At 44.1% G+C, this 11130-nt stretch overlaps 1 protein-coding gene across 1 annotated transcript in view; it reads left to right on the plus strand.

Annotated features, from left to right (window-relative positions):
- The first annotated feature begins 925 nt into the window (after positions 1-925).
- The window catches only part of LOC145411055 (aromatic-L-amino-acid decarboxylase-like), a 36947-nt gene continuing 26742 nt past the window's right edge, over positions 926-11130 (plus strand). The window contains exons 1-4 of the mRNA XM_080281128.1: positions 926-1126; positions 4372-4537; positions 5092-5162; positions 7391-7627. Of these exons, the coding sequence (XP_080137254.1) occupies positions 926-1126; positions 4372-4537; positions 5092-5162; positions 7391-7627 (675 nt within the window). The remainder of the gene's footprint in view (positions 1127-4371; positions 4538-5091; positions 5163-7390; positions 7628-11130) is intronic.

The following is an 11130-nucleotide window of genomic DNA, read 5'->3' on the forward strand; positions in this document are numbered from 1 at the left end:
AGAGAGAGAGAGAGAGAGAGAGAGAGAGAGAGATCTGACAGCAACAGGTATTTGAGAATAGCACACGTGAATAGATAAGGATGATGAAAATGATGCTGTTGCAGCTTCTGATGATAATAACAACAACAATAATATTAATAATAATAAAAATAATAATAATAATAATAATGATGATGATGATGATAACGATAATGATGAAGCTAGCCTAATAACACCACCACCACCAACAACAACAATAATGATAATAATAATAATAATAATAATAATATTAATGATAATAATAATGATAATAATAATGATAATAATACCCTAACAATAAATCCTTTTTTCCCTTCCAGGTGACGAGAATAGAGAGATACTGTGAAGGCAAAAGAAAGCAAGAGAGATAAAGATACAACTCCCTAGAAGCATATACCATACCCTGCCCTACCCTATCCTACCCTTTCACTACCCCCTCCCTCTACCCACCCTACCCCTACCACAACTATCACAACAGCCACAACCTTCAGCCACATCCCTACTGACTACCACAACAACCTTCGCTTCCTTTCGGCTGCCACAACTACCACTGCAACAACCAGTCTAGATGCAACCACAGTATTAATTCCTAGGCTATTACATACAGCCAAATCATATAACTACCACAGCTGCCACAACTACTATCAGAACCTCCAACACTCCACCACAACTGTAGCTAATCACAACTACCATTAACTTCAACAAGCCAACAGTATTCTAATCTACATTTAACAAATATCAGTAACTACCACTACAGTAACTACTACCAAGACCTACCATTAACAAAACACAGGCTACCACTACCCATCCACAACCCTACTACCACCACCTAACTCGATCCTATAAGAGTCACAACCAGCAACTCAACTATCCACTACCTACCACAACTACCACTACCACCACAACCATGAATTCCGAGGAGTTCCGCCAGCGTGGTAAGGAGATGATTGACTACATCGCCGACTACATGGACACCATCGGCAGCAGAAGGGTGACGCCGGGAATCGAACCTGGATACCTACGGAAACTCGTACCCATGACGGCGCCGCAGAAGGGAGAGGACTGGGAGCAGATTATGAAGGATGTGGAGGACAAGATTATGCCGGGGGTAAGTGTGAGGGGAGAGGGAGAAAAGGAAGGAGGGAGAGGGAGACGAAAGGAGAGAAAGGGAGGGAGGGAAGAGAAAGATGGCCAAGGAAACTGATGGGAGTGAAAAGGATGTGGATGAGGGCGAGGAGAGAAATAGAGGGGGAAAAGATGCAAGGATGATGAATGATGAAAATGATGATGAAGATGATGATGAGAGAGGAGAAGCTGGAAAGAGAGGAGAGAAAAAAGGAGGCAAAACAGGGAGAAAGATGCAGAAGAGAAGAGGAAATGAAGTTCGGGAGGGAGGGATGGCAGAGGAATGGGATAGGAAACTAGGGAGCAGAGGGTTTGGGAGGAGGAGAGAAAGATGGAAAAGGAAGCTAGGGGATAGATAGGGGGGAAAGTTAGGGAGCTAGAGAGGGAGAGACAGATTGGAGGGGAAAATTACAGAAGGGAAGAAAGGTCGAAAGAGGAACTATGGAGGAAAGATCTAGGATAGGAAGGAGGGAATGGCAGAAGCAAGCCAGAGTAGATGGAAGAGCGAGGCAGGATAGATGGAAGAGTTGAGAAAGGGTGGAAGGGTAGGGGGAAGGAAGGGGGACACTATGGAAATGTAGGTTAAAGAAGTTGGGGGGACGGGGGGTCACAGGCGCGGGTAGAAAGGAAAGGGGGGCCTTTAAAAAATATTTCTTAACAAAAAATACTTGCAATTTCTCGCTGCTTACATGAAAAAAAAAAATCTATAATTAAAGATTTCATCCCCCGTTTTTATTTAGCGCACGGAGAGAAACAATAGAGGCTTCGTGTGAGATTGACATGAAGCAGTGAATATTACATGCGCGGTAAAAATAATCAATGTCTTAATCGAGACAAGTGAGAGCACGCAAACACACACACACACACACACACACACAAAAGATACAAAAGCACAAAGAGAAAACAAGCACAGAAGAAAGACACACATAAGCACAAAACGACAAACAAAAACACACATCCACACATTAAAACATAGACACACAAAACAAGGTAACAAATCGGAGCCAGACAACAATTAGGGAATCGAGGAGAGAGTTCGTCAAACGCGGAGGGCGGCTGGAGCTCTTACTTAATGAGACACACACACACACACACACACACACACACACACACACACACACACACACACACACACACACACACACACACACACACTTTACCCGAGAGCCACAGGGAAAAAACATCAGATACAGAAACCCACGTTGTCAAAAAGTCCGATGGGGGGGGAGAGAGGAGGGAAGGGGAGAGAGAGAGAGAGAGAGAGAGAGAGAGAGAGAAGGAATACGGGTAGAGTATGAGAAGACATATTTCAATAGCAAGAGGAGGAGGGGGATGAGAAAAGAATAAAGATACAAAAAATATAAGAGGTATTAATACAGAAAGAGGAGGTAAGAATAACAAAACACGGAGGAAGAGGAAGGGGAATGTAGAGAAAGGAGAGGCAGAGAGGGTTAAGAGGGAGGTGAAGAGAGTAAAGAAAGGGGATTGGAGGTGGGGAGGAACTTCAGAGAAAGGAGTGAAATTGAGGATATGATGAAGGTGGGAGGATAAAGAAGCGCATATCGGGTGGAGAGAGAGAGAGAGAGAGAGAGAGAGAGAGAGAGAGAGAGAGAGAGAGAGAGAGAGAGAGAGAGAGGAGTACAAATGAATACAACTTTCAACAGATCTACTCGTCTTTTCAAGGTTGCTGATTACAGAGAAGACTAACTATGGTATTGCTTCACTGAGGTGAAGACAAAGTGGTAAAGTAAGAAAGACGAGAAGGAGGGGGAGGAGGAATGAGGTGGAAGGGTAAAAAAAATAAGAGGGAGAAGGAGAGGGAGGTGCATGGGGAGATGGAGGAAAAGAAAAACGAGAGGAAACATCGTAAGGAAAGTCCCCCATTCTTTTTCCCAATTTTCCCCCTACCAAAGTAACTAATCAACCAATCACAGAGCCCCATTCACCTGTAGAAAGTAATTAGTGTAAAATGCGAAGGTACGCTGTGTGGCCATTTTTTTCTTCTCCCTTTTTATATATATATATATACACGACAGGCCTCCGCATCAAAAGAAGAAGAAAAGAAGGCGGTCTCTCTCTCTCTCTCTCTCTCTCTCTCTCTCAGCGATGATACTTTTAGTATTTTATTCACAGTAATACCAGACAATTTAGCTTACAATATGATTAAAAACTGATAAATTGTATGCAAGAAAATAAATAAATAAATATATAAATAAATAAATATATTTCCTTTTAATTTCCCCATAGTTAAAAGGTGTGTAAAAAAGTGACACCTAACCCATTCATTCCGATGATGCATAATTTATTCTTGCTATCCCAAGAAGACTTATAGACAGCTTAAGAGAACACTGTCGTAAAGAAAGGGTTAATGAAGGCTGTATCTAACCCTTTCATTTCTAGAAGCCTGTCCTCAGTTATATAAAGCAGAGAGAGAGAGAGAGACTCAAACTCATCCTCGTGGTGAAGGGCCAACACTACTTATTCCTCCCAATCCCCGGGAAACCATACAATCGCATAACTGAATTGGAAGTGGAGGATATATGGAGTAGGTCTAGTCCAAAGTAGGCTCGCGTCACTTTATATCTACTTATTTATTTATCTATGTATTTTGCCTCCATCATTCACTTTCGCTACAGGATGATACACCTAGTCATGTTATTCAATCACTCGATGTATTAACATTACTACACCCTATTAACTTTATCTTGTACTAAAACTGACATCTTTCCATCTTGAATACCAAGCCGTGATTTGGGGTAAACACTAGAATACGGTATTTGTCACGAAGAAGTGCTGTGAGAAAGATGTAAAGCAGTAGTAATCTTTCTTCCACCGAGCTACGTGAAATAAATCTAGTTATGTATTATTAATTTCTCCCATAAACCTCGGGGGGCGATGACGAGTATGAGCTTTCTTTGAGTGAGAAGTGAATATTTTGACTCTCTCTCTCTCTCTCTCATACGCGCTAGTTAATCAGTGAGTTATTCTTCTCCCCCCCTCGCCAGGTATCGAATTATCCATCTTTGTAGCTGCTACTGTTGTTGATACGGACATGTGAACCCAGTGGACTGCAGGCTGAAGTTACCTTTTTCCTGCAGTCCACCATCCTAATTTCAAGGGAGAGGGAGAAAGACGGGCTCGAGGGATAAGGAGGAAGATGCGGGGAGACTTATCTTCCCCTATCTAATCAAACATTAACCTAGTTCTTTCCCTCCCCTCTCCCTCCAGGTGACGCACTGGCAGCATCCCCATTTCCACGCGTACTTCCCCAGTGGCAACTCCTACCCCAGCATCCTCGGGGACCTGCTCAGTGACGGCATAGGCTGCATCGGGTTCTCGTGGGCAGCATCACCAGCATGTACAGAACTGGAGACAATTGTGCTCGACTGGATTGGTAAGTGGAAGGGGAATGGTATAGGGATGAATTGATGGACTGAACCATATATAGAATCGTATATTCAGAGATGGATGGATGGATGGATGGACGGATGGATGACTGGGGATAGATGGATGGATGGATGGACGGATGGATGACTGGGGATAGATGGATGGATGGATGGATGGATGGATGGATGGATGGACGGACGGACGGACGGAATAAGCTGATGAATACACTAATTAACGTGAATCTGGGGGTAGACAGATGGATGCATGAAATAAATGAATAGACCAATAAGTGAATAAATGTTAGGACAGAGGGATGTGTGGATAATGAGGCAAATAAAAACAGATGGACAGATTAATGTATGGAAGAGTGAATCTAGAGGTTTGGATACATAATTGGATGGCTGGGCAGATATAAATAAATAAATGAATCCAGTACAATAACCCCAACAAAAACAACAACAATAACAACACTAATAATAATAACAACAATAATAACAATAACAGTAATGATAATTATAAAAATGATATATCTCCTTACAAAAGTAATGTTCTCTCCCACAGGCAAGATGGTGGGACTACCCGAAGAGTTCCTTTCCTTCAGTGAGAACAGCAAAGGCGGCGGTGTTATACAGGTGGGTCTCTCTCTCTCTCTCTCTCTCTCTGTATTTTCGAGCTGTATCTGTTTACTAAATTACGTAACTTTATCATTCTAGCTATCCATCTATCTTCCTATCCACCCATCTATCAACTTACCTATCTATGAGTCAGCCGGTGAAGCAGAAATTGCCAGAAATCGGCTGACGTAAACGAAAAACTCTACGGAGACCTCAACCCACGTTTCACCAACCACATCCACCCAAACAACGAGGGGAAGGAGAGGTGAGAAAGGGAGGAGACGAGAGGGGAGTGGCAGAGAAGAGGGGGAAGAGAGGGGAAGTGGGAAGAGTCGCGAGGTGAGGGGCAGGGAAGAAGAGTGGGGAGGGGAAGGGATGGGGAATGGGGAGGGTTCAATGTTGTAATGGAGAAACGAATAGAATAATTAAGGAACATTACATTCTTTTATGTTATTCTTATCTACTGGGCGGTGCTCTTCTCTCTCTCTCTCTCTCTCTCTCTCTCACACACACACACACACACACACACACACACACACACACACACACACATACACACACGGACCCACCTCTACCCACACTCACTTAGATTGATGTCGACGCCTTACGGAGTCGACAATAGATGGCCACACACACACACACACACGGACCCACCTCTACCCACACTCATTCAGATTGATGTCAACGCCTTACGGAGTCGACAATAGATGACCACACACACACACACACACACACACACACACACACACACACACACACACACACACACACACACACACACACACACACACACACACACACACACACACACACACACACACACACACACACACACACACAAATATGCATAGGTACAAAGTCAAACAAAACTTACACGCGTAAATTTTTAAACAAATCTCTCTCTCTCTCTCTCTCTCTCTCTCTCTCTCTCTCTCTCTCCATGTGATGGACGGGAGGAAATGTAGAGGGAGGAGAGGAGCTGATCGGAGAGGTGGGAGGGTCTGTAGGTGAGAGGATGAAGAGAGGAAGACGACAGCAGGAAAGAGAGGGGAGGAGAAAAGAGAAGGGAGAAAAAAAAGGGAGAGGGATGAAGGGAGAGGAGAAGGGGGAAGGAAGAGAAGAACAGAGGGAGTAAAACAAGGTCAGAATGGGAAAAGGAGGAGAGAGAAAAATGGAAGAAGATGAAACTAAGAAAGAGAAGAGAGAGGAAAGTGACGAAGAGAGGAGAGCAGGGAAAATGACAGGGAAAAGGGAAGAGGGCGAAGATGAGGAGAGACCAGAGTAGAAAAAGAGAGGAGGGAAAGGATGAAGGAAGGGGTGGGGAAGAGAGTTGAAAAAACTGTACGGACTGGAATAGAGGAAAAAGACGGAGAAAGAAGGGAGAAGAGATAGCTTGGAGGAAGAAGTAAAGAGAGAGGTAGGAAAGGAGGGAATGGGAGACAGATAAAGGGGGGATTGGTGAGAGCAACAGGTTGGGGGAGGGGGTGACGACTGGTAGCACTGAACTATTTATACCAGGCTCCATCAGTCCTGCCCACTCTCCTTCCGTCACCATTACGGACCGTTTGGGGGATCACTAACACCCCTCTCTGATTTCACACCCTCCTGCTCTCTTTCTCTCCCTCCCTCCTTTCCTTCCCCCTCCCGCTTCTCTCTCTCTCTCCCTCTCTCTCTTTCTGATGTGCGAGTACGCAAACAGCCCCCCCTCTCTTTAGCATGCACGCACGCCGTGGTGGAAGATCCGCAAAAGTCAGAAGCTGGGAGGGGAAAAGATTAAACGATCTCTCCCCTGGTGCCTACTGCTCCGTTTTGTCGCATGAAAGCTTGTCTGTGAGTCGGCGCTCGTCAGGAGCTGTCACAGACAAACTACTGACTCATGCTGGTTATGACACCCTAGATTACAGACCTGCATAGAACGTCTGATGGTCTCATGGTTTAGGTCTCTCAAGACGGATCTTGGCCGTTAATGATTTACATTCATGGGATGGTTGTTTACTGCTTACATAATGCCATTCAGGGACGAGCGACCAGTAAGTCGCTGTAAATGTGAGGAAGAACTGGCCTAGTTCTGGGCACCTACAGTACGTTCCTGATGGAGTAGGGAAGGAATGGATGATAGATGGAATAGGCTACCGGTGTAGCAGTTTCATCCACTGACTGCAAAAATAAATCGAAAATTTCTGTTTAGCCATACATAACATTACAGACACAGACACACTCAGCCTCTTTCCCTTCTTTCCAAACAGGGTTCAGCATCAGAGTGTGTGCTGGTGTCCCTCTTGGCCGCCCGAGCACACACCATGCGACAACTGAAGAAGCAGCACCCGTTCGTGGAGGAGGGCGTCCTGCTGTCCAAGATGATGGCGTACTGCAGCAAGGAGGCGCACAGCTGTGTGGAAAAGGCCGCCATGATGGCATTTGTCAAGCTCAGGATTCTAGAACCCGATGAGAACCAGAGTCTGAGGGGCACCACACTGCGACAGGTAGGTTCAAGTGCTTAGTTTTGTATCTGTTTTAACTACCGTAAGATGACTTCGGCTGACGGGAAGCTTCTGGGTCTGAATGGTGTGTGTGTGTGTGTGTGTGTGTGTGTGTGTGTGTGTGTGTGTGTGTGTGTGTGTGTGTGTGTGTGTGTGTGTGTGTGTGTGTGTGTGTGAGAGAGAGAGAGAGAGAGAGAGAGAGAGAGAGAGAAACAACACAAAGTAAGGAACTATAATACAAAGCAGCTTACCATGAAAATAAGAACAAACAAGGTAAAAGGCAATAAACAGGTGTGAGAAAAAGAAGCAGGAAAGAAAAGATGGAAGAAATAGTGTGGTAAAAGAGGGTGTGGATGGGAAAAAGGAGGGGTGATGGCCTTTGTGGAGTTGAGGGGTTCGCAGCCCGGCCAGACTTGAGATTAGTTGGTCCCAGAAAATGGCGGTAAGTTAAGATGAGGAGGGAAGAGACGGTCGAAAGGAGACGAGAAAAGGTAGGATGGAGAAATGAGCGAGGAGAAGGTGGAAATTTAACAAGAACAGGTTAAGAGAATGATCAGTAGGATAGAGAAATGAGTTAGACGGTGGACGGAAAAAAGCAAAGGCGGCGAAAAATAAACAACAAAAAGATGAAACGTGGGAGGAAGGAAAGAGGCGGACAGGAAAGAGAGAAAAGTGGAGAAATACGAGAATACTGCAGAAAAATTCCTCATTATATGTTGCTTTATAGTGCCCACCCCCTTTTCTTGTCCAAGTTATTTTACAGCAAGTAACCAAAAAAATTACCTATTAAAATTTCAAATTATCTTTTAAGTCACGTCCACATCAAATACTTGCTGGTGCGGGTGGTAATTTCACCTCACTTCTTCCTATACAAGAATTTCAGTGGGTTAGAGTGATAAAGAAGTCCCGACCGAAATCGTTCGCGCAAGTAAACACTGGGTGTCGATGCGGTGTAAAGTTTCGTTACCAATTTCCCGCAAATTCCTGTACCGTTGATTAATAGGCGCTGATATTTTGCAACACATTCCTGACAATAATGCGGCTTTACTGTATAAGAAAAGATGTAGAAAGCAAGGGAATATAACGATATAAGAAAAGATGTAGAAAGCAAGGGAATATAACGATATAAGAAAAGATGTAGAAAGCAAGGGAATATAACGATATAAGAAAAGATGTAGAAAGCAAGGGAATATAACGATATAAGAAAAGATGTAGAAAGCAAGGGAATATAACGAAAAACAAAGTCTCTAAAAAGGAAAGTACAATATATATAGTAACAAAATAAAAGCGGTCTTCACTAACCCTGTGATGCCAGCAAAAGGTCGTTAGCTATTTTATTGTGGCTGCCGTTACTCAGTTTTATTCAGACGAACACCTTATCGTCAGCAGGCATCTGTTGCTAGTCTTAACCCTTTCAGTTTTATAACACATTTATTTTGTTCTTGCTGTCTCCCGACGATTTTATACACTTCAGGATGAATCTTTTCACTGGAGGAGTTTGATACAGCCTTCATAAAGCCATTCAATGCTATACTTATTTCAACTTAACTTGGCCTAAGATGGATGTCTCTACGTCTTGAATGCTGAGTTGATAAGGAGAAAGTTGTTGAGGGATATTTGTATGATTATATCAGTGTCACCACGTGAAGGCGTCCCTCTCCATCACATCCACTGATCATAACAGAGGACCTCTAGCGATGAAAGAGTTAATGAAGGCTACATCTAACCTTTCCAGTTCAGTTTCCACTGGGTTAAAACCGTCTGGGGAAGACACGATTAAGATGAAATAGGCGTCATCTGGATAGTGTTAATCCCTCTAACCAGGGTACGTGTTTTTTTGTTTTGTTTTTCTGCTACCGGATGATTTTATTTAGCTTAGGAGAAGCTTTTGGAACTGGAGAGGGTAAATACAGCCCTCATCCATTCCCTACTTGTGATTCTTCCTGAGTTAAATATAGTGTACTGTAGTGGCAGCAGGATTACAAAATACATCATTGGATTTTGAAGGGTTAGATAAAATATACGCCCTTGGTCTGAAGGTGCTGATGACAGAAGAAAGGGAGAGGGAAGGAAGAGGAGGAGAAAGGAAAGGAAATGAGGAAAAAAGGAGGGAGGAGGAGAAGAAGAAAAGGTAACTGAAAAGAAGGATCAAGAAAGGAATGAAACGTAAAAAGAAGCGAAGAATAAAAAGGAGGGGGGAGGGCAAAAAAGGGGGTTGAGGAGTAGAAGAAAAGACAATTAAAAAGAAAAGAAGGAGGAAGAAAACGAAGAAGGATGAGAGGAAGAAAGGAAGATTATAATTAGGAGTGATGGGGTCGTTAATGATAAATGGTCTGGGAAAGGTCGATCTTGCTGGAGAAGAGGAGATCTGAGTAAGGACCATAGGAGGAGGAAAAGGGGAGAAAAAAGCAGCAAGAAAGAGGAGAGACAAAGTGGTAGAGTGGGTTTTGAAATTAGAGACACAAAGGGGGTAGCGGTTACGAGAGAGAGAGAGAGAGAGAGAGAGAGAGAGTTGTGGCTCCAAGCTTGGTTAAACCATGAACCCGGTGGACGGCAGGCTCAAGTTGCCCTTCCCCTGCAGTCCACCATCTTCCTTTCTGGGCACATGAGGGGGAGCTGAGGGATTTAAACATAGCTGAGCAGTAGAGCCCCTCCCCCCCTGGGCCATATCAGTGCCACTACATGAAGGCGTCCCTATCCAGTACCGGGGGACAAGAAAGAGAAATAGGGGAGGCAAACAGACATAACAGGAACACACATATGAAGAAATGACAACGAAGAAATATGAGAGGAAGTCAAAGAAAAAAAATTACGAAAAACTGAATAAAGACAGGCAATTAACAGACAAAAATTCGGAAAGAGAAAGCGAGGAAGTTAGAGATGACAAAGGGGAGAAAAGAGAGAATGGAGAAAGGTTCAGAAAAGGGAAAATAAGGAATTAAAGTTACAATTAAAGGAAGAGGAAAAGAGGAACACACAGCTAAAAAGAGTAAATTAGAGAGTGGAAAAGAGATAAAGAGAAATGGAGGAAAATAAGGAGATGGAGGGAAGTTGTGGAGAGACAGAGAGGCAAGGGATGAGTTGGGTCTGGGATTGTTGGTTGGGTGACTTTGAAGTGGGAGAGGCGGAGAGGAAAGAAAAGGAGGAGGGAAGGAAGGAGGGGATAGGGTGAGAGAAGGAGGGAGAGGAAAGAGGAAGGGAGAGGAAGAGTGAGGAAAGACGGAAATGGGGATGGGAATGCGGGAGGGAAAGAGGTAGAGGAGAGTGAAAAAAAAGAAAGGAAGGGGAAGGGAGGAAAGAAGGATAGGAAAGGAAAGAATGGAAGACGAGAGAGATGGGGAAAGAGATGAGAGACGGGAGGGAACGAAAAAATGTGAGGGGAGAGGGGAAGGAAGTGAGAGGTAGGGAAAGGGAAAGGGAAAGGTAACCTGGCGTATGGAAGGAGAGGAAGGGATACGGAAAAGGGAGAACAGGGGACTTGGAAAGAATGAGAGGGATTGGTAGGA

The sequence above is a fragment of the Coenobita brevimanus genome, chromosome 87 (genome assembly GCF_032717465.1).
Source record: "Coenobita brevimanus isolate Jiangsu-jjx chromosome 87, ASM3271746v2, whole genome shotgun sequence".
Lineage (NCBI taxonomy): Eukaryota > Metazoa > Arthropoda > Malacostraca > Decapoda > Coenobitidae > Coenobita > Coenobita brevimanus.